Consider the following 23,397-nt stretch of genomic DNA (forward strand, 5'->3'; position numbering starts at 1 on the left):
CGTAGTCTATAATTACCGTTTTTATTTCTCCACTTGTTTATTATCATAAACTTCATGAAAGCAACGACCTTGCCTATTTGGTTCACTGTTGTATCTCTGGTGCCCCAAATAGTGTCTGACGTATAGTAGACCCTCAATAAGTATGTGTTGAGTACAGTGAATGAAGGGGTAAGTGGGGACTAGGCCAAGCAGGATCTTACAAGCCCTGGCAAGAGCACAGTGGGGAAGCATTCAGAGATTTTAATCAGGGATGCAAAGTGATCAGATTTGGGAGTTATTTATTTATTTATTTATTTTTGGAGATGGAGTCTTGCTCTGTCACCTAGGCTGGAGTGCAGTGGCGTGATCTCAGCTCACTGCAACCTCCACCTCCTGGGTTCAAGAGATTCTTTTGCCTCAGCCTCCCAAGTAGCTGGGATTACAGGCACGTGCCACCACGCCAGGCTAATTTTTGTACTTTTAATACAGATGAGGTTTCACTATGTTGCCCAGGCTTGTCTCAGACTCCTGACCTCAGGTGATCCACCCACCTTGGCCTCCCAAAGTGCTGGGATTACAGGCATGAGCCACCACACCCAGCCAAGGGAGAGACATTTTTTAGCACTCAACAGGCAATTGAGGACTGCTTGAATTGTAACTAAAGTTAGGAGTTTGAGAGAGAGAAAGGAATCTGTGTGTCCCCTGGAATCTTTGAGCCTCCAATCTCCTCCTCTAGTGATAAATACTAGAATTTCTTATCCCTATCAAGTTATTTTATTTATTATGGTAGTTTATTTTGCATTTATACCTGCATTCTTCTGCCTGTGTTCCTTCTCATCACTTTCATCCTATCAGCTGGGAGAGAAGAATTTCGTGAAGAGAGTTTGTAACACCTATCATTAGGGATGTGACCTGGCAACCTACCTAATCTCTCTGAACTCAGTTTTATCTTGTGTATATTGGGGACTGTACTGGTCAGGGTTCCCTACAGGAACTGAACTAATAGGATATACGTGTGTGTGTGTGTGTGTGTATGTATATATATATATGGGAGTTTATTAACAATAAACTTACACGATCACAAGCTCCCACAATAGGCTGTCCTCAAGCTTGAGGAGCAAGGAGAGTCAGTCCAAGTCTCAAAACTGAAGAACTTGGAGTCTGATGAGGGCAGGAAGCATCCAGCACAGGAGAAAGATGTAGGCTGGGAAGCTAGGCCAGTCTCACCTTTTCACGTTTTTCTGCCTGCTTTATATTCTCTGGCAGCAGATTAGATTGTGCCCACCAGATTAAGGATGGGTCTGCCTTCCTCAGCCCACTGACTCAAATGTTAATCTCCTTTGGCAACACCCTCACAGACACACCCAGGATCAATACTTTGTATCCTTCAATCCAATCAAGTTAACACTCAGTATTAATCATCACAGGGACTCTTCTGAATATTGGGATATACAGATATCTCTTCTGTCCATCATGAGGATCAGCAAATAACTATACAGAAAGGATTTTCAAAATACAATTTAAAAATCATTATTATTTCATTCAGTAAATATTTATTAAGCCCCTGGGTACGCTGGCTCACGCCTGTAATCCCAGAACTTTGGAAGGCCGAGGTGCCAGATCACTTGACGTCAGGAGTTCCAGACCAGCCTGGCCAACATGGTGAAACCCTGTCTCTACTAAAAATACAAAAATTAGCTGGGCGTGGTGGCGAGCACCTGTAGTCCCAGCTACTCTGGAGGCTGAGGCGGGAGAATCACTTGAACCCAGGAGGCATAGGTTGCAATGAGCTGAGATTGCATTACTGCACTCCGGCCTGGGTGACAGAGCGAGACTCTGTCTCAAAAAAAAAATATATATATATATATATATATATATATATATATATATATAAAGCACCCATTGTGTGCCAGGCACTCTTGTTGATTCTGGGAATATAGCAATGGGGGGAAAGGGACAAAAATCTAATTCTTAGTTTTTTTATTATTATTATTTTTTTTTTTTTTTTGAGATGGAGTCTTGCTCTTTCGCCCAGGCTAGAGTGCAGTGGCGCGATCTCGGCTCACTGCAAGCTCCGCCTCCCAGGTTCACGCCATTCTCCTGCCTCAGCCTCCCTAGTAGCTGGGACTACAGGCGCCCACCACCGCGCCTGGCTAATTTTTTCTATTTTTAGTAGAGACGGGGTTTCACCGTGTTAACCAGGATAGTCTCGATCTCCTGACCTCGTGATCCACCCACCTCGGCCTCCCAAAGTGCTGGGATTACAGGCATGAGCCACCACGCCCCGCCTCTTGTTTTTATTATTATTATTTTTTTGAGATGGAGTCTCACTCTGTTGCCCAGGCTGGAGTGCAGTGGTACAATCTAAGCCCACTTGAACCTCTGCCTCCCAGTTTCAAGCGACTCTCCCACCTCAGCCTTCCAAGTAGCTGGGATTATAGGTGTGCACCACCATGCCTGGCTAATTTTTATATTTTCAGTAGAGATAGAGTTTGCCATGTTGACCAGGCTAGTCTTGAACTCCTGACCTCAAGTGATCCACATGCCTTGGCCTCCCAAGGTGCTGATATTACAGGCATGAGCACTGCACCCATCCCTTTTTTCTTTGACAGGGTCTTACTCCATCATCCAGGCTGGAGTGCAGTGGCATGATCAAGGCTCACTGTGGCCTTCACCTGCCAGATTCAAGCAATCCTCCCACCTCAGCCTCCCGAGTAGCTGGGATCACAAGTGTGCACCACAATGCAAAAATCCAATTCTTATGGAGTTGACATTTTGCTGAAGTGCATTCAGATTCTGGGCTTTTTGGATTTTGATTCTATTTTCTCAAATTGTCACATGACTTTGGGCCTCAGTTAAAAAATGTAGATTCTTGGCCAGGTGCAGTGGCTCACGCCAGTAATCCCAGCACTTTGGGAGGCCGAGGTGGGCAGATCACGAGGTCAAGAAATCAAGACCATCCTGGCTAACACGGTGAAACCCCGTCTCTACTAAAAATACAAAAAATTAGTCAGGTGTGGTGGCAGGTGCCTGTAATCCCAGCTACTCGGGAGGCTGAGGCAGGAGAATGGCGTGAACCTGGGAGGCGAAGCTTGCAGTGAGCCGAGATCGCACCGCTGCACTCCAGCCTGAGTGACAGAGCGAGACTCCATCTCAAAAAATAGATAGATAGATAGATAGATAGATAGATAGATAGATAGATAGATAGATTGATTCTTGGCCTTACAACAGTCTTAATGAATTAATAGGGGAAGGTAGTATGTGGAAGAGTTAACAAGCTCTCTAAGGTTATTCAGAATAGCTGGAAAATAAGAGATTAAGTGAATTAAACTGCCTCCCTTTTTCTCAAACACTGATCAGCCACTCAGCAATCCTGCATATACATGTTTATATACTAAATTTTCCAAAATATTTATCATAAGAAGTGGTTTCAGATGGCTTGAAGGAGAAGCAAGTCCAAACCTCAGAACCAGACATTTGACCTTGAACGAGAAAGTGGTGGGGGAAGCAGAAAGTGCTGTCCTTGGCTCTGTTTTTTGTCTGCCACTGAGCTTGCTGTGCACACACGGGCAGGTCACATTACTGATCTAAATCTTGGTATGCTCATCACCAAAACGAAGTTACGCTTTCTCAGACAGTACCAGTTCATGGAAAGGTGCTGGGTTAACTGCATCAAAATCACCTGGAGAGCTTATTACATCTCCAGATTGCTGGGCCCAATAGATTGGAAAAGTCTGATTCAGGGGGGATAGGATGGCATCCATCACTTCCTCTATTTTTATTTTATTTTATTTTTATTTTTTTCTGAGACAGTCTTGCTCTGTCGCCCAGGCTGGAGTGCAGTGACACTATCTCGGCTCATGGCAACCTCCGTCTCCTGGGTTTGGGCGATTCTCCTGCCTCAACCTCCCGAGTAGCTAGGACTACAGGCCCATGCCACCATACTTGGCTAATTTTTGTATTTTTAGTAGAGACGGGGTTTCTCCATGTTGGCCAGGCTAGTCTCGAACTCCTGACTTCAAGTAGTCCGCCAGCCTCGGCCTCCTGAAGAGCTGGGATTACAGGCGTGAGCCACTGCACCTGGCCTTCCTGGGCAACTTTTGATATGGATCCAGATATGGGATCTCGCTGGGCTAGATCAAACTCTCTGTGCCTCAGCTTTCTCATCTATAACGTGTAATCATTCTCCTGATGGTAAAATTAAATAAGCTAACTTCCATCATGCACTTAAAACAGTGTCTGGCATGTAGTAAGTACTGTGTAAGTTTTAACTATTCTATCGGTCAGGGTCCAATCAGGAAGACAAAAACCACTGTGAGTATTTAAACCAGAGGAGCCTGGGTAACATAGGGAGACCCCATCTCTACAACAAATAAAAATTAGCCGGGCATGGTGGTGTGCAGTTGTAGTCCTAGCTACTTGGGAGACTGAGGTGGGAGGATTGCTTGAGCCCAAGAAGTTGAGGCTGCAGTGAGCTGTGATGACAGCACTGCACTCCAGCCTGGACAACAGAGTGAGGCCCTATCTCAAAAAAAAAAAAAAAAAAAAGAGGTAATGGAGAAGATGAGAAGACAAACGGGGATGGTGATGCAACACAGAGATTAGACAGCATGAAGTCTGCTACCCCTTAGCAAAAGGAAGAAAGGGAAAGGTGACCAGGCGCAGTGGCTCACGCCTGTAATCCCAGCACTTTGGGAGGCTGAGGCGGGTGGATCACGAGGTCAGGAGTTCGAGACCAGCCTGGCCAATATGGTAAAACCCATCTCTACTAAAAATACAAAAATTAGTCGGGTGTGGTGGCACGCGCCTGTAGTCCCAGCTCCTCAGGAGGCTGACGCAGGAGAATCGCTTGAACCTGGAGGTGGAGGTTGCAGTGAGCCAGCACTCCAGCCTGGGTGACAGAGCGAGACAGTGTCTCAAAAAAAAAAAAAAAAAAAAAAGGCCGGGGGCGGGGGGGCACGCCCGTAAAACCCGCGCATTGGGGGGGTGAGGGGGGCGGAGATCACGAGGTCAGGAGATTGAGACCATCCTGGCTGACACGGTGAAACCTCGTCTCTACTAAAAATACAAAAAATTAGCCGGGCATGGTGGCGGGCGCCTGTAGTCCCAGCTACTCAGCAGGCTGAGGCAAGGAGAATGGTGTGAACCCAGGAGGCGGAGCTTGCAGTTAACCGAGATCGCGCTACTGCACTGCATCCAGCCTGGGCAACAGAGCGAGACTCCGTCTCAAAATAAAAAAAAACAAACAAACAAAAATCAAACAAAAAAAAAAACGAAGAAAGGGGGGAAAGGTGGTATCACTGGAGCCTAGAATCTGGGGTCACCTGGGAGACCTACAGCCAAGCTGGATCTGTAGACAAGACACAGCCACTTCTTAGACACTGTTGAGCAAGCTCTCTGGCTCTTTTTTTTTTTTTTTTCTTTTAGACGGAGTCGCTCTGTCGCCCAGGCTGGAGTGCAGTGGCGCAATCTCGGCTCACTGCAAGCTCCGCCTCCCAGGTTCACGCCATTCTCCTGCCTCAGCCTCTCGGAGTAGCTGGGACTACAGGCGCCCGCCACTACGCCCGGCTAATGTTTTGTATTTTTAGTAGAGACGGAGTTTCACCGTGGTCTCGATCTCCTGACCTCGTGATCCGCCCGCCTGGGACTCCCAAAGTGCTGAGATTACAAGCATGAGCCACCGCGCCCGGCCGCTCTCTGGCTCTTTTGTTTGTTCTGCCTCCTGCCCTCCCAGTAGTGCCTCCATCAGCTGAATCCAGAAGGATGTCATCTTTCAAGGGAGCCTGGGAAACAGTCTGCAGGGTTCACCCCTGCCTTTTAGGGGAAGGATGAAGAATGGCTCTGACGGCAGATTTGTATTATTTTGTTATTATTATTATTATCATTATTATTTTCTTTAAGGTCCTTTTTGGCCCTGAAGTTCTCAGAGTTTCTAGACCTTAACCAACCACTGCAGCGGGATCTGGGGCATCATGAGTGCTTATTGATTAATCGACTCCTTGCCCTCAGCGTACACACATACACAAATGCTTGGCTTCTGTTCTCTGGAAACTGACAGCTCAGGCCTTGGCAAAAATTCCTCAGTGCTGAAGGCAGCATAGCCCCACCCAAGATTCAGGGAAAGGGAAGGTATGCAGCCCAGGTTTCTCAATCTGGGCAGGCTGCCTCAGCACCTTTAAGGATTCAGAAGTGATAAATAGGAAGAGCTGGCCAGTGATGTCACAAGGCAAATAGACGGGTACTGAGGAGCTCAGGAACAGACGCAAAAAGGTAAGATTGTGGAATCATTCTCACAGAGCCCTGGGGTGTGAGGTGCCAGGAATTAGAGCCTCACCCGGTTTTAAGGCCACTTCCTGGAAGACTGGAAAACACCCTCTTGTCTTTGGGACACATCCCTTTAAGTGTGCTCGGTGGGAGTGAAGCTCTAGTAAGTTTACTACCAAAAATGGGCAGAAAAGCTCTTTCTGAATGTTTCTTGGAAGACCCAGAATTTAACCTTGACCAAAGGCAAATGTGCTTATTTTGAAAGGTTCTTAGAGAAAGGATTGGATATTGTGGAATTCTTCCAAATACACAAAAGACCTGTTCCCCCAAATCACTCTTCCAGCAAATATTTATGGGTAGCAGCTTGGCTACTACGTCAGGCAATGAGTTTGGGAGTGAGAACTAGATTAGCCTGTTGCTTTGCCTCTGCCCTGGCTATGTGGCCTTGGGCAAGGGAATTAACTTCAGTTTCTTTATCTGTAAAATAGGAATAATAAGAACCACCTTGTAAATTTATGAGGATTAAAATGAGCTTATGTATGAGAGTATTTAGCACAGAGTCTGGTATCCAGTGAGTAATCAGGAAATGGTAATAGTTCATTTTATTATGACTTGCATGACTTGCATGACACTTTGCAAAACACTTTCCCTTATATTAGCTGATTGGATCTCCTATCAGCTCTGTGAGGTAGGTCAGGGAACCAACATTGATCTTGACTCTACTGTGGATCTAGCACCCTGCCACATGCTTAACAATGATCAATTTGTTGGTTTCAGTTATTCAATAAATATTTGAGTATCTATTTTATGCCAGGCTATTCTATGCACTGGAGATACAGCAATAAACAAAGGAGACAAAAGCCCCTGCCTCTCGCAGAGGATACACTCAATGCAGGGAGACAGAGGATGAGTACAATTTAACAAACTCTTATGTAAACTGTCTCCTAAAGTGCTTTACAAATATTAACTCACAACCTATGAGGAAGTTGTTATTATACTTATCCCATTTTACAGATTAGAACACTGAGTTCCAAGGGGATTGAAAGTCACAAGGTCTCACAGCTAAGGAGAGCTGGATTCAGGATTCAAAGCTAGGCAGTATGACTCCAGAATCCATGCTCTTAATCTCTTTTTTTTTTTTTTTTTTCTTTTTTTGAGGCAGAGTCTCCCTCTGTCGCCCAGGCTGGAGTGCAGTGGTGCAATCTCGGTTCACTGCAGTCTCTGGGTTCAAGTGATTCTCCCACCTCAGCCACCCGAGTAAATGGGACTACAGGCATACACCACCATGCCTGGCTAATTTTTTGTATTTTTAGTAGAGACGGTTTCACCATGTTTCCCAGGCTGGTCTCAAACTCCTGAGCTCAAGTGATCTGCCCGCCTCGGCCTCCCAAAGTGCTGAGATTACAGGCATGAGCCACTGCACCCAGTCCATGGCTCTTAATCTCTACTATAGGTCATCTCTCAAAAAAAAAAAATCATATCTATACTAATAAATTAAAGTGTGATAAGTGCTATTAAAACATATAGGCTGGGTATGGGGCTCACACCTGTAATCCCACTGCTTAGGGAGGCCGAGGCAGGAGGATCACTTGAGCCCAGGAGTTGGAGACCAGCCTGGGCAAAAGTGAGACCCCGGCTCTACAAAGATAACTTTTTTTTTTTTTTGAGACGGAGTCTCGCTCTGTCGCCCAGGCTGGAGTGCAGTGGCGGGATCTCGGCTCACTGCAAGCTCCGCCTCCCAGGTTCACGCCATTCTCCTGCCTCAGCCTCTCCGAGTAGCTGGGACTACAGGCTCCCGCCACCACGCCCAGCTAATTTTTTGTATTTTTAGTAGAGACGGGGTTTCACCGTGGTCTCGATCTCCTGACCTCGTGATCCGCCTGCCTCGGCCTCCCAAAGTGCTGGGATGACAAGCGTGAGCCACCGCACCCGGCCAAGATAACTTTTAAAAAGCTTAAAAAAAAAAAAAAAAAAAGAGTAAAGGAGGAAAACAGAGTGATGGGAGAGTGCTGTCTCTGCAGGGGGCTTGGGGAGGGCCTCTCTGATGAGCCACATCTGAGCAGAGACCTGAAGGAGGTGAGGGAGGGGGGCAGGTGGATATCCGGGAAGAGTGATCCAAGCAGAGGGAATGGCAAGTGCAAAGGCCTGTGGCGGGCCCACCCCTGATGTTGGGAAAGCTCAGGGATCTAGTGGGAGCCAAAGTGGAAGATAGCTTGGCCTGAGCCTCTGGAAGGAAAGAGTGCAGGAGGCGCAGGTGTGTCGGGGAAGGCCAGGAGTTCAGTTTGGGATAATCTCACCATCACCCATCAAGTGGAAAGCTCTGGGGGGCTTAGAGGGATCAACGAACTCACACCAGGTCACTCAGTAATTTTCAGAGGCACAATTCACAACTCAGGTCTGTGGACCCTAACTTCAGGTCATGGGCATGTCTCAGTTTGGGTGCTGTGGGGAAGTCTGGAGAGGTAAGAGTCCAATAGCCCTGACCTCTCACCCTGTGTTGGTCCATTTGCATTGCTATAAAGGAATACCAGAGACTGGGTAATTTATAAAGAAAAGAGGTTTATTTTGGCTCATGGTTCTGCAAGCTGTACAGAAAGCATGGTGCTGGCATTCACTTCTGCTGAGGGCCTCCAGAAGCTTCCAATCATGGTGGAAGGCAAAGTGGGGATGTGTCACATGGAGAGAGAGGGAGTAACAGAGAGGTGGGGGAGGCACCAGGCTCTTTAAACAACCAGCTCTTGATGAACGAACAGAGTAAGATCTCACTCATTACTATGAGGAGAGCACCAAGGTATTCAAGAGAGACCTGCCCCCATGACCCAAACACCTCCCACCAGGCCCCACGTCTGACATTGGGAATTACACATCAACATGAGGTTTGGAGGGGACAAATATCCACACCATGTCAGGCCCCGAGGAGCTTCCTAGGAGGGAGGAAAGAGGAAGAGAGAAGCAGAAGAGACACTCAGAGGAAAGAAATGATGCCAGGGATTCCACATGGCAGGAGGTAGCATGGGTTTAAATGTGAATGCAGGCAAGAGGCACTGGGAAGGTGCAGTTTTTTTAGTTTTTTAAATTATTATTATTTTTTTGAGACAGAGTCTCACTCTGTTGCCTAGGCTGGAGTGCAGTGGTGTGCTCGGCTCACTGCAACCTCTGCCTCCTGGGTTCAAGTGATTCTCCTGCCTCAGCCTCCCGAGTAGCTGGGATTACAGGTGCCTGCCACCACACCCAGCTAATTTTTGTATTTTTAGCATAGACGAGGTTTCACCATCTTGGTCAGGCTGGTCTCGAACTCCCAACCTCAAATGATCTACCCGCCTCGGCCTCTCAAAGTGCTGGGATTACAGGCATGAGCCACCGTGCTCAGCCAGTGCAGTGTTTTTGGAAAGAACAGAAGGAGTCCGGCCCTGTGTAGTTGGACAGTGTTGGAGACGGACTTTCTGACTGCTGAAGAAGGCCATGCTCACTTAGAGATGGGGAGACCCTGGAGGATCAGGGTTCTACCTGGGCAAGCCTTTCTCCACAGGCTGCCCCAGAATGGATACTTTCCTATTGTGACAAATGAACTTCCCCAGGCTAGACGTCTCCCCTGAACTGGTGTATGCAACCACAGCCTCTCAATATGTTACTCCTAGGCATCTCTAAACATACCCCAAATGGAAGTTCTGATCTTCCCCCCATCCCAAGCTTGCCCTACCTGCAATGAGACTCCAAGAAGCCAATCCTGAGACAAGGATACATGGGCCTGAAGTGACTTTTTTTTTGGAGACAAGTTCTCGCTCTGTTTCCCAGGCTGAAGTGCAGTGGCCCGATCATGGCTTACTGCAGCCTCAACCTCCTGGGCTGAAGCAATCTTCCCACCTCAGCCTCCTGACCACAGGTGTGCACCACCATGCCCAGCTAATTTTATTTATTTATTATTTTGAAACAGAGTCTTGCTCTGTGGCCCACCCAGGCTGGAGTGCAGTGGTTCTGTCTCAGCTCACTGCAACCTCTGCCTCTTAGGTTTTTTTTTTTTTTTTTTGAGATGGAGTCTCGCTCTGACGCCCAGGCTGGATGGAGTGGAGTGGCGCGATCTCGGCTCACTGCAAGCTCCACCTCCTGGATTCACGCCATTCTCCTGCCTCAGCCTCCCAAGTAGCTGGGACTAGGGCGTCAGCCACCACGCCCGGCTATTTTTTTTGTATTTTTAGTAGAGATGGGGTTTCACCATGTTAACCAGGACTGACCTCGTGATCCTCCTGCCTTGGCCTCCCAAAGTGCTGGGATTACAGGTGTGAGCCACCGCACCCGGCCCTGCCTCCTAGGTTTAAGTGATTCTCCTGCCTCAGCCTCCCGAGTAGCTGGGATTACAGGTGCGTGCCACCGCACCTGGCTAATTTTTGTATTTTTAGTAGAGATAGGGTTTCACTACGTTGGCCAGGCTGGTCTCGATCTCCTGACCTCAGGTGATCCACCCGTTTCAGCCTCCCAAAGTGCTGGGATTACAGGCATAAGCCACCACGCCCAGCCTATTTTTATTTTTAGTAGAGAGCTGGTCTCGACCTCCTGGGCTCAAATGATCCTCCCACCTTGGCCTCTAAAGTGTTGGGATTACAGGCATGAGCCATGGCACCTGGCCCTGAAGTGAATTATTAAGGAAGTGTTCCTAGGGGGAAGTGGTAAATGAGTGAGAGAAGCAGGATAAAGAAGAGAAATAAGCAAGCCAAAGAGGGATGTGATACCAGGCCAAGTCCCAGAGAGGGTGGCTTCACCCTGGGAAAGGAAATGATATCTTGGAGTTTGTCCAAATGGAGGGAAGGAAGCTGGGTTTTCACATTCCTACACCAGTTGGTAACTGGCTATGGACTGGGGAAGTCAACTCCTGGGCACTTCCTTGCAAGGGCAGAGAGACTGAAGAGTTACAGCTGCAGGCTGTGAGGAGCACAGCACACAGCGCCAAGGGAGGGGAGTTCAAAAACTGGAAAAGTGATCCCAGGGAGTCCAAGCAGGGCCCTGACAGTGTCCACTACACTTCCCTTCCCTATGTCAGAAATGGCCTTGTCTGGCTGGGTGTGGTGGCTCATACCTGTAAGCCCAGCACTTTGGGAGGCAGAGGAGGGAGGATCGCTTGAGCGATCCTCCTGGCTGGAATTCAGCACCAGCCTGGGCAACATAGCAAGACCTGGTCTCTACTAAAAATAAAAATAAAAAACTAGCTGGGCATAGTGGTATGCACCTGTAGTCCCAGCTACTTGGGAGGCTGAAACAAGAGGATTGCTTGAGCATGGGATATCAAGGCTGCAGTGATCTGTGATTGTGCCACTGCACTCCAGCCTGGGTGACAGAATAAGACTCTTGTCTCAGAAAAGGAAATGGTATTGTCATCCTGCTGGTTGCTCAGGCCAGGCCAAAAACCCCGGAGTCATTCTTGACCTGCTCTGCCTCTCATACTCCACATCCAATCTTTTGGCCAATTTTATTGACGATACTTCAAAATATACCCAGAATCTGATCACGGGTTTTTAAATTTTTTTTAGTAAATAAAAAAAAAAAAGTGGTAAAATACACATAACATAAAATTTACCATCTTAACCATTTTTTAGTGTATTCTTCAGTGGTATTAGGTGCGTTCCTATTGTGCAACCATTGCCACCATCCGTTGAACTCTTTTCATCCTGCAAAACTGAAACTGTATACCTATTAAACATTTTGTTTATCCATTCATCTATCAGTGGGTGCTTGGGTTGGTCCTACCTTTTGACTATTATGAATAATGCTGCTATGAACATGGGTATACAAATATCTCTTCAAGTCCTGCTTTTTTTTTTTTTTTTTTTTGAGATGAAGTTTCACTCTGTCACCCAGGTCACCCAGGCTGGAGTGCAATGAGGCAATCTCGGCTCACTGCAACTTCTGCCTCCTGGGTTCAAGCAATTCTTCCACCTCAGCCTCCCAAGTAGCTGGAATAACAGACGTGCACCACTACGCCCAACTAATTTTTGTATTTTTAGTAGAGACGGGATTTCGCCATGTTGCCCAGGCTGATCTCAAACTCCTGACCTCAAGTGATCCACCTGCCTCGGCCTCCCAAAGTGCTGGGATTACAGACGTGAGCCACTGTGCCTAGCCCCTGCTTTCACTTTTTTTGAGTATGTACCCAGACATGGAATCGCTGGATCATATGGTAATTCTATTTTTTTTTTTCTTAAGGAACTACCATACTGTTTTCCATAGCGATTGCACCATTTTACATTCCCACCAACAGCACACAAGGATCCCAATTTCTCCACATCCTCACCAATGCTTGCTACTTTCTGGGTTTTAAAAAATCTTCTGCCAGGCATGGTGTTTCATGTCTGTAATACCAACACTTTGGGAGGCTGAGGCAGGAAGACTGCTTGAGCCCAGGAGTTAGAGACCAGCCTGGGCCATAGGGAGATGCTCTCTCTACAAAAAAAAAAAAAAATTAGAAAATTAAAAAATTAGGCCGGGTGCAGTGGCTAATGCCTGTAATCCCAGCACTTTGGGAAGTTGAGGTGGGTAGATCACCTGAGGTCAGGAGTTCAAGACCAGCCTGGCCAACATGGCAAAACCCCATCTCCATTAAAAATACAAAAATTAGCTGGGTGTGGTGGCACCTGCCTGTGGCCCCGGCTACACAGGAGGCTGAGGCAGGAGAATCACTTGAACCTGGGAGGCAGAGGTTGCAGTGATCCCAGATGGCACCACTGCACTCCAGCCTGGGCTACACAGCGAGACTCCATCTAAAAAAAAAAAAAAAAATTAGCCAGGGGTGATGGCACACACCTTTATTTCCAACTACTTGGGAGGTGAGGTGGGAGGACTGCACTTGAGCCTGACAGGTTGAGGCTGCAATGAGCTGTGATCATGCCACTACACTGCATTCCAGTTGGGGTGACAGCAAGACCCTGTCTCAAAAAAAAAAAAAAAGTCTGACTGTTTCAGACCCACTCCATAATGACCAACCTGAACCAAGCCATTTCATCTTTTGCCTGGATAACTGCAATGGAGCCCCCACCAGCCTCCCTGCTTCCCTTGTCCCTTATAATTTTCTCAACATCACTCCTCTGCTCAAAACCAACAGTGGCTGCCTCCCCTTGTTCCCCAAGTAGGGGCCAAAGTTCTTACAATGGCCTACATGCTCTACAAGGTGTGCTCCTGGCCTCCCATACTCTGACTCACTTCCTACTTGCTCTCTCTACTCCAGCCACACTGGCTTTCTTGCTGTTCCAAGTAATCTACTGCCTCGGGGCCTCTGCCCTGTTTTCTCTGCCTGGAATGCTCTTTCCAAAGCGTGGTTCCTTCACTTCCTTCAAGTCTTTGTTCTAATGCCACTTTCTGAGTAAGGCCTCTGGGCTTGCTTGTTTGCTCTCCAAGCTCCCATCATTTTCCACCCTTCTGTGCCCTGTCCTGAGCCTGGGGAGAATGACCCCTCTAGAAAGCAACCTGGGCTTTCTTGCCTCAGGCTTCTGAGTGGGTTTGGTGAATGGGAGGTGCCACCAGGAGATGAACAGCAAGAGGGGACAGATGCTGGGGTATTTTTTTCCCTGCACTTTCTCTGCTCTGCTCTGGGCAGTGGCTGTGCCTTTCTCGATCACAGCTGCATTTGGGAATGGATCCCACACTTCCCTGTCCCCTTATCCACGGACTTCCAATAACATGATTTCCTCTCTGCCCTTCAGTTCTCAAAGTAGTCATGCCTTCCAGCTCTTGCTTGTCTCCGGTGCCTCAACACCCCTGTCGTCTGGGCTCCCTGAACCCTGCCCATTTCTCTAGTCCCTTCCTTAAGACTTGAACCTCCTGGCTGGGCGAAGTCGCTAACGCCTGTAATCCCAGCACTTTGGGAGGCTGAGGCGGGCGGATTGCCTGAGGTCAGGAGTTTGAGATCAGCCCGCCCAACATGGTGAAACCCTGTCTCTACTAAAAATACAAAAATTAGCTGGGGATGGTGGCAGGCGCCTGTAGTCCCAGCGACTCGGGAGGCTGAGGCAAGAGAATCACTTGAACCCGTGAGGCAGAGGTTGCAGTGAGCCGAGATCTCGCCATTTCACTCCAGCCTGGGCAACAAGAGCAAGACCTCGTCTCAAAAAAAAAAAAAGAAAAGACTTGAACCTCCTGAGTTCGATTCTGTTTCCTGCCAGACCCTGACTGGCACACCTTGTGAATCACTTTATTTCCAATTTTCAATTCCAATCCCAATCCACCTCTTCCCCCTTTTTTTGAGATAGGGTCTCTTTGTGATGTTGGGAATGTAAAAGGATGTGGTCGTGGCCAGGCGCAGTGGCTCACACCTGTAATCCCAACACTTTGGGAGGCTGAGGCAAGCGGATCACTTGAGGTCAGGAGTTCTAGACCAGCCTGGCCAACATGGTGAAACCCGGTCTTTACTAAAAATACAAAAATTAGCCGGGCATGGTGGTGCGCGCCTGTAGTCCCAGCTACTGGGAGGCTGAGGCAGGAGAATCACCTGAACCCAGGAGGCAGAGGCTGCAGTGAGCCAAGATTGCGCCACTGCACTCCAGCCTGGGTATGGCAGCGAGACGTCTCAAAAAAAAAAAAAAAGGTGCAGTTGCTATGGAAAACATTATGGTGTTTCCTCAAAAAATAAAGCAGGCTGGAGTGCAGTGGTGCGATCATAGTTCACTGCAGCCTCAACCTCCTGGGCTCAAGCTATCCTCCCGCCTTAGCCTCCTGAGTAGCTGGGACTACAGGCCCGTGCCGGCAAGCCTGGCTAATTTTTTTCGTATTTTTTGCAGAGACAGGGGTCTCGTTATGTTGCCCAGGCCGATGTCAAACTCCTGGGCTCATCCACCCACCTCAGCCTCCTAAATGGGATTACAGGCATGAACCACTGCTCACTGCGCCGGGCCCCCCGTCCTTGTTCTTGTACTTGTACACAGCACATGTTACCATCTAACATTATATTTCCACGTATTTCTTCACTTTACCTTCCACACTCTGGATGGCAAGTCCGAAGGCGCAGGGATGTTTGTTTGTTCACTGTTGTATCTTAAGTGATTGGCACATCGCCGGCTGTCAGCAAACGTTTTTGAAATGAATGAATGAGTGAATGACCGACAAGGGGAGCTAAGGGGAAGGCCGCGGTGCGGTCCGCGTCGCAGGCAGAAGAGCTGACTCTCCAATCTCCGCTCCTCTCTCCGCCCCCACCGGGAATGCTGAGTGCCCCCACCCGGAATGCTGAGGCGGAAATGAGCGCGCTCAACAGCCCTCCAGCCGGGTGTTTACTTAATTAGGGCCTGCATCCCGAGGCTCGTTTGTGTTTAACCGTCTGCCTAATGGCTTCGTCTGGCTCCGGGCGGGCGCGGGGGAACATGCGAGGCGAGCGTAGGCCTGGCCACCCTGTCCCGCCTGGGGCCCACTCCATTGCGCCGCGCGGGTGCGCGTAGACCTGACCACCCCTCGGGCATAAAAGCGCCCTGCGGGAGATCCAGACAGGGAGGGCGCGGAGGTCAGCGAGCAGCCCCAGTCTTTCCCCACCGCGTGGTCCACCCCCAGCCTCAGTCCCAGCCCCAGCTGCTGGGCTCACCCGCCGGATAAGGGAGTGCTCCCCGAGATACCAGATGCCAGTTGCTCGTTGTACCCTCAGCCATGAAATTGGAGGATTACAACGCTTCTCATTCTCTTAATTCAGGGGATGTGGGGGTGCTAGAAAGAAAGACGGCTCGCTAGACATTTGAGAGCAATAATGCCAGGCAGCATTTGGGCACTTGCTCCGTGCCAGATACGATGTTTAGCGTTTTAAACCTTCTAATTTATTTAATACTCATCGATGAGAGGGTAAAATACTAAGATCATAAAAGCCCCATTTGACAGATGCAGAACTGAGGCCCAAGGGATTTATTTTACTTCCCCGAGGCTTCAGCGCTACTAAGGGGTGGGCCTCGGTTTGAACCCAGGCGGGGCCGGCCCAAGGGCCCATGCTAGGCCTGAGAGAGCAAGACCCCCCGCCCCCCCCGCAACGCAAGCAATCCATGGCTTAGCCACAGGCCTGGCCGGGAAGGAGGACGGGTAGATTACCAGGTTGGCCCTGGAAGGTCAAAGAATCTGTCATTTAAAACTCCAGGCCGGTCGTCGTTTCTCACGCCTGTAATCCCAGCACATTAGGAGGCCAAGAGAGGCAGATCACTTGAGGTCGGGAGTTCGAGACCAGCCTGGCCAATATGGCGAAATCCCGTCTCTACTAAAAATACAAAAATTAGCCTGGTGTGGTGGTGGGCGCCTGTAGTCCCAGCTACTCGGGAGGCTGAGGCAGGAGAGTCGCTTGAACCTGGGAGGCGGAGGTTGCAGTGAGCTGAGATCATAACACCGTCCTGGACGACAGTGAGACTCCATCTCAAAAAAACAAAACAAAAAAAACCCTCCAGTCTCCAGTCCGTTCCTCAAACCCCTAAATCTGAGCTGAGGACGGGGAGGGAAAAGGACCAGGAGATGGCATCCAGGGCTTCTCAAGACAGCAGGAGAAGGTGGAGGAGAAGTGAGGGGACCGGCGAGAGAGACTGGCAGGGAAAGCTCAGCTCCGTGGGGAAGGGCTTGTGGGGTAGTGATTGAGACTCAGGACCGTTTTTATGGCCAGAGCCCACTTGTGTGCGGCAAGAGGAAAGCACTTCATGTTTAATGTAGTGGAATGAGAGTAACGTAGAGGAACGAATCCCAGGTCTGGCGTTTATCTCCTAGGAAGGGTGTGGGAGAGCTGTTTTCCAAGGGAGACTCTCTGGAGGCTGCTTTGCGCAGCAAGCAGTTTTTACCCAGATTATATACAGTATTTCAGACCAATTTCAAAACCTCTGCGTTTTAAAAATTGTCTTTATTTACATTTTACAGAAAGCTGAGAAAGCGTTATTTATATGGGGGGTAGGGGTGCTGGAGGTTATGGGACTAATAACAACCCTCTTAGCTCGCACCCTTTAGCACCACTACAGCTTCCAAACTCTGGGACTTTCTCGACTAGCTTCCCTTTGTTTAGCTGTGAAATGTTAGAAGCGGTCCGGGTATGGCGGCTTACGCCTGTAACCTAAGCACTCTGGGAGGCGGAGGATCGCTTGAGTCCACGAGTTCGAGACCAACCTGGGCAACATAGGGTGACCCTCCTCCCTCCCCACCACATCACTACAAAAAATTTTTTAAAATTAGCCGGGTGTAGTGGCGCAAGCCTGTAGTCTCAGCGGGAGCTGAGGCAGGAGAATCGCTTCAGCCCGGCAGGTCGAGGCTGTAGTGAGCCGAGATCGCGCTACTGCACTCCTGGGCGACAGAGCGAGACCCTGTCTCCAAAAAAAAAAAAAAAAAGAAAGAAAAAAAATGCGGAAGTTGTATCCAATTAAGAAACGCGGTCCCTCGGGACCTGCTAGTTTTAAACCCCGGAGGATCCTCCGCGGCGGGCTGGCACGGGAGGTGCAGAAAGAGGCTTAGGACACACGGGCCTGCCTCAAAGCTTTGGGATAATAGCGCCTCCGTTTTCAGTCGACTTCAGGTGTGTCTCCACTTTTTTCCGCTGTAGCCGCAAGGCAAGGAAACATTTCTCTTCCTGTACTGCGGAGGCTGAGGAGTGCACTGGATGTTCTTTTCTCCTCTAACCCAGAACTGCGAGACAGGGGCTGAGTCCCTGCAGAGAACAGCTCCAGAAAAGCCAGGAGAGCGCAGGAGGGTATCCGGGAGGCCAGGAGTGGTTTGCTGGGGCCTCAACCGCGCCCGAAACGGTCCCACCTGCGAGGGGGTGGGACCTCGTGGCGCTGGACCAATCAGCACCCACCTGCGCTCACCTGGCCTCCTCCCTCTGGCTCCCGGGGTCTGCGGTGCTCAAAGGGGCAAGAGCTGAGCGGAGCACCGGCCCGCCGTCGCGGCAGCTGCCTCACCGCTCTCTGCAGCCATGGGGCTCCCTCGTGGACCTCTCGCGTCTCTCCTCCTCCTCCAGGTACTCCACAGCCTCGCCCTGGCCCCGACCGGGACCGCTCCCTGGGGGTCGGGCGGGGTCCGCATGGGGCAGTGGCGTCGGGGAGAGCGCGGGGCTGCGCTCCCTGGGGCCAAGGGAGGCCCGGAAGGCCCGTGAGGACCCTGCAGGGTGGGGAGTGCAGGGCCGGGCACGCCTGGACCCAGCCTCCTTCTTCACTCTCTGCCCTGGCGCAGGTTTGCTGGCTGCAGTGCGCGGCCTCCGAGCCGTGCCGGGCGGTCTTCGGGGAGGCTGAAGTGACCTTGGAGGCGGGAGGCGCCAAGCAGGATCCCGGCCAAGCGCTGGGGAAAGGTAAGACCCTCCGGGTGGAACCGCGGGGTAGGAGCCGCACGTGATCCCTCTGGTGTGGACCGCGCGAGGGGTGTTCGGGCCGGGGCAAAGGACTCCTGGCGCCACCTCAGTTCCCGGGGAGGCGCAGAACGCCCCTCGGGGGCTGGGATTGGGGGTGGTGGCTGACGGAGAAGGCTGGGCAGCAGAACGCCTATGACATCCAGCCCCTTGTCCGGTAGCCACTGCCTACCTTGACCCCCTCCTCCGAGATGCCGGATGGCTGAGCCCCCCACCCAGTCTCAACGTGGGAAGTTCTCCCCCGCTGGCCCCAGCAGAGGAATGCGCCGGCCACATTCTTCCCCCAACCCCCGCGCAGGTGTGGGGATGAGCCGTGCCCCGGGCAGCCCCCTTCGCCCCTCTCGGGCCCCCTTTGTGAACCGTGCTTTGTGTCTCCGACAGACAGACCGGGTCTGTTTCTTTTCTCCGAGCTCCCCTACCCCGCCCCCTTCTTCCTCGGCAGCTGGAATGCACTCTTAACCCTGCCCTTCCCGGAGGGCCTGCACCCCTGTAGCCTGCCTGGAAACTGGGCCCTGGCACACCTGGGCTGGGGCCATCACGTACGGGAACCACCCCGCCCCCAGCGTCTCGGGCCTGGGATGCTAGGTCACTGGGAGGAGTTTGAGGGGGACAGTGTCCCAAGCTGGCAGGCCTGGGGCTATGGGGGCGATGGACGGGAGATCAAAGCACATTTTTGATCCGTCAGTTACTCCTACCCCCGCCCCCCGCCCCAAGTTCAAAAACCTGAGGGGGTGGGCGGTGCAACTTTAGTGAGGAGAACCGGTGTGTTTTGAGACCCAGGCGGTTGCTGGCTAGTGGAGGGCTTTCTCCCTCTAGGTTAAGAGGACAATGGATGGGGGCTCCAGCAAGGGATGAAACCTTAGTTCTTAAACGGGTATAACCCTGGATCCTTGGGTGGGGTTTCAGAGGATCCTTACACTGAAATTTTTGGGAACTTGCGTATTCATTTTTGCGGGGAAGAAACAGTGGCTTACCTGGCTTTCAAAACATTGAGAACCCTTGCTACCTAGCATTCTTCTAAAGTCTCCATCAACTTACCCCTCACCCCAGGCATAAATTCCCACTGTTTGAATGTGGGGCTGTCAATGCCTAGGGGACAGAGTGGCTTTTATTTCTCCAAAAGAGGATTGAGGACCTTGAGTCTGTGGAAGCCCTTTTTAAAAAAATTCTTTCTCCAAATAACTCTGCAGATTGACAAAACAATTAACACCCAGGCTAGGCTAGGCTCCTTAAACCCTTGGCTGTAGGGAGCTGAGGAGAGGCATTAAGAAGCCATGCCTCATAAACTTTAAATTCTTGCGCAGGGGTTTATTACTGGCTGGCTAACAAACTGCAACTCAGCCAACCTGTAAAAATGTGAACTCCGGCAGGGCCCCAAATCCAATTCCGGCTCCCTGAGGAAGCCTTATTGCTAACCAGACTTCTGCCAAATCTACGCCCCCTCCCCCCACCCCATTGTCAAGTTCTCTGACTACAGTCTCCCAGAGCAGGCTATAGCTTTGAGTGTTGTCTGTACCTTATCGTTCCTACTGAAGCAAGAAATATCAGATTAGCTGTCACTTCACTAGGCTTGAGGTTTTGGGGGGAAGCAGTGATCAGGTTTTCGATTTCATGGTTGGGTTGGCGAGTGCTTCCCGATGACGTCAGGCATTTTAAACCTTTAGAGGAAATTCAGCTTTCTCGGATGTCTGCTTTACGGTTGTGAAAAACGGTGGGTTTGTGCCAGGAGCACACCTGGGTTATTCAACAAAGGATGGGTTAATGCGCTTGGCACACCTTGAAACTCCCTGCCACATGGCTGGGTCTTAGAGTAGGCTTCTGGTGGCATGGGCTGCTGCTTTCTTTCTTAAGTAAAAGTGCATTTCTTGGTCCAGTTGGTCCCAATAAATTGGGACTTCCCAACAAAACATATTGCTATTTCTCCCTTTGGTCTTCAGCTGGCACTTTTACCACCCCACCTGCACCCTAGTTCCTCATCCTCAAAACATAGAGCCCCAGCCTGGATCTAGCCACGTTGAAAGGGTTATCCTGCAGGAACGTATACACTCTCAAGTTTAGCCAAGCAGGCAAGTTTCCATGTTGCTAAGGAACAATCACCCCTGTTGTTCGCCCCTGGGTTATGAATATCAAGGGTGTCTATGAAGTTCAGCTCAAAGAACTTATCTGATGTAATTAATGCCTTGTTTGTATGTGCATCTTCCTCTTCAAAGCCCTTTTGCAACTCTGAGCTTGCTTTATCCTCCTGACATTCCCTTGAAGCAGGTGAGGTAAATGTTAAACAAGCTGAGCTCTTAATCTCAGAATTTTGAACTTCAGAAACCCCATAGTCTAGCCTTGCCTGAGGTTTTGAAGGTGGAGAAACAGAGGCACAGCTTAATGGATTGGATTCACTTAAGCCAAACAGCTCGTGAACTTCTTTGAGGGTGATAGACACAACTTTTACCTCTTGGTATATGCCCAGGGCCTGGTACCTTACAGGATGCCCAGTCCTGTATGAATTATGAATGAATTTGACAACCTTGTGAAGGGCGGCCCATTTTATAGATGAAGCCTACATGACTGTGGCTTCACCAAGTCATCACTGCAGTGATCAGCTGGGATTTGAATGGAAATTTCAGACCCCCAAGTTTCCTGGCTCTTTTTTTTTGAGATAGGGAATCGCTGTGTCACCCAGCCCAGGCTAGAATGCAGTGATGTAATCACTGTTCACTGCAGCCTCTACCTTCTGGGCTCTAGTGATCCTCCTATCACAGCCTCCCAAGTAGCTGAGACCACAGACATGTGCTACCACGCCTGGCTAATTTTTAATGTTTTGTAGAGACAGGGTCTCACTATGTTGCCCAGACTGGTCACAAACTCCTGGGCTCAAGCAATCTTCCCACCTCAGCCTCCCAAGCACTGAGATGACAGGTACGATCCACTGTGCCCAGCTTCCTGGCACTTTTTACTACCAGAAAGCAGGGCCTGAGTGGAGAGGGTAGAATATTGGATCCCTGAATCCCACAGCTATAAATAACAAGCTCTCCTGGCCCCCCGCCCCAAGAGCGCTTAGTCATTTTTTTTTTTTTTTTTTTTTTTTGTAGGGTTTTCCAGAAACATTCATGTAGAGGAAACTGGTCTGGATTTAGTCTCTAAGGGCCCAAGTGAGGGGTCTTGAGCAGCTCAAGAGGAAAGGTTAATCTGGAGGGAAGGAGAGCCGGCACATTCCCCCATCCCAGTCCCACAGTCTGTGGGCCACCTTCCTTCAAGTGTGGTCTGGAAGCCGACAGTGGAGAGGTGGGAGGAGGGAACTTTCATGGTATTAGTGCAGTGATTAAAAGTGAGTGACCTACAGTGGTCTACTCATCCTTAAGGGCGAACAACTGAGAGAGGCAGCTTAATGGCAGTCAAACAGATGTAGTCCTTCATTATGGCCTTCAGTAGGTTCATCTGACCCATAGTCAGCCTTTGGGTCAGATTAAAAACTAACCATCAGCTTTGGGAGGAAACTTCCAAGTTCAATAATGCATCTGACTGAGCACAAGTTAACATCAAGATGGTTTTGTCTCTTTCAGCTCTGGGTGTAAAAACTGCCTTTTATTGTGGAAGCCCCTACTCTGGGGTATGCCCTTTATTTACATTTCATTCTTCCTGTAAGCATATATTTCGCATCTGCATCGATCAGGCACTGTTCCACAACTTCAAATAAAGCAATGAACAAAATGAAGTCCCTGCCCTTGGGGAGCTTATAGTCTAGTAATTTTTTTCTTTTTTTCTTAAAAACAGAGGTTTTATTGCATTTGGTCCACAGTCGGTGTTTCACATTATCTCATGGTGCAGGGCCCCTGGGTAACGGGGTCCCTGTGCAGTACTTGGCGGGGCATGTGGCCAGGGGAGATGAAGCAGTACAGCTGGTCAGGCCCAGAAGGGGAGATGGAGGGCTGGGGGCTCCTTAAAACCTACTGAGGGGCGAGGCGCAGTGGCTCACGCCTGTAATCCCAGCACTTTGGGAGGCTGAGGTGGGCAGATCACATGAGGCCAGGAGTTCAAGACCAGCCTGGCCAACATGGTGAAATCCCATATCTACTAAAAATACAAAAATTAGCTGGGCGTGGTGGCAGTGTGCCTGTAATCCCAGTTACTTGGGAGGCTGAGGCAGGAGAATCGCTTGAGCCCGGTAGGTGGAGGTTGCAGCAAGCCAAGATCACGCCACTGCACTCCAGCCTGGGCAACAGAGCGAGACTCCGCCTCAAAGACAAAAAAAAAAAAAAACCTGAGGACCACAGTAGGGGGTGGTTAGCATGGAGAGGGGGTCAGGCTTAGCCCTAACAACTCAGAATTCTACTTCCTTGTGCGGGCCTCAGTTTCCCCACTGGGCCCCTGGGCAGGCCTGAGGGTCTGAGATCTGTTGGTCTGAGGGTCCTAGAGAAAGCCGGCCACTCAGCCTGACATATTTTAGCATCGCGGTCAGGTCCCCTCTCCTAGGGGACTCATTTCCCAGCACCCTCTCCACTGTCCCTGCCCCATTCCTCGGGGAAAAAAAATACATATTTTTTCTTTTTTCGAGATGGAGTTTTGCTCTTGTTGCCCAGGCTGGAGCGCAATGGCGCGGTCTCGGCTCACTGCAACCTCCACCTTCTGGGTTCAAGTGATTCTTCTGCCTCAGCCTCCCGAGTAGCTGGTACAGGCATGTGCCACAACGCCTGGCTAATTTTGTATTTTTAGTAGAGACGGGGTTTCATCATGTTGGTCAGGCTGGTCTCGAACTCCTCACCTCAGGTGATCTGCCCACCTTGGCCTCCCAGAGTGCTGGGATTACAGGCGTGAGCCACCACGCCCGGCCATATTTTTATTTT

The 23,397-nt window shown here is 50.0% G+C and overlaps 1 protein-coding gene across 7 annotated transcripts in view; it reads left to right on the forward strand.

Annotated features, from left to right (window-relative positions):
- The window catches only part of CDH3 (cadherin 3), a 163,934-nt gene that overhangs the window by 68,983 nt on the left and 71,554 nt on the right, over nucleotides 1-23,397 (forward strand). For 2 of the 7 annotated variants that reach the window (XM_032157732.2, XM_032157730.1), the window contains exons 2-3: nucleotides 17,846-18,178; nucleotides 18,391-18,505. The exons of 3 other annotated variants lie outside the window; for them this stretch is intronic. In XM_032157732.2, coding sequence (XP_032013623.1) covers nucleotides 18,134-18,178; nucleotides 18,391-18,505 — 160 coding nt within the window. In that variant the 5' untranslated portion in view covers nucleotides 17,846-18,133. Of the gene's footprint in view, nucleotides 1-17,845; nucleotides 18,179-18,387; nucleotides 18,506-23,397 lie in introns of those variants that run through there. 2 more of the 7 variants (XM_058441138.1, XM_058441139.1) reach the window with 2 other exon arrangements.

The sequence above is a fragment of the Hylobates moloch genome, unplaced genomic scaffold (assembly GCF_009828535.3).
Source record: "Hylobates moloch isolate HMO894 unplaced genomic scaffold, HMol_V3 SCAFFOLD_6, whole genome shotgun sequence".
NCBI classification, from domain to species: Eukaryota; Metazoa; Chordata; class Mammalia; order Primates; family Hylobatidae; genus Hylobates; species Hylobates moloch.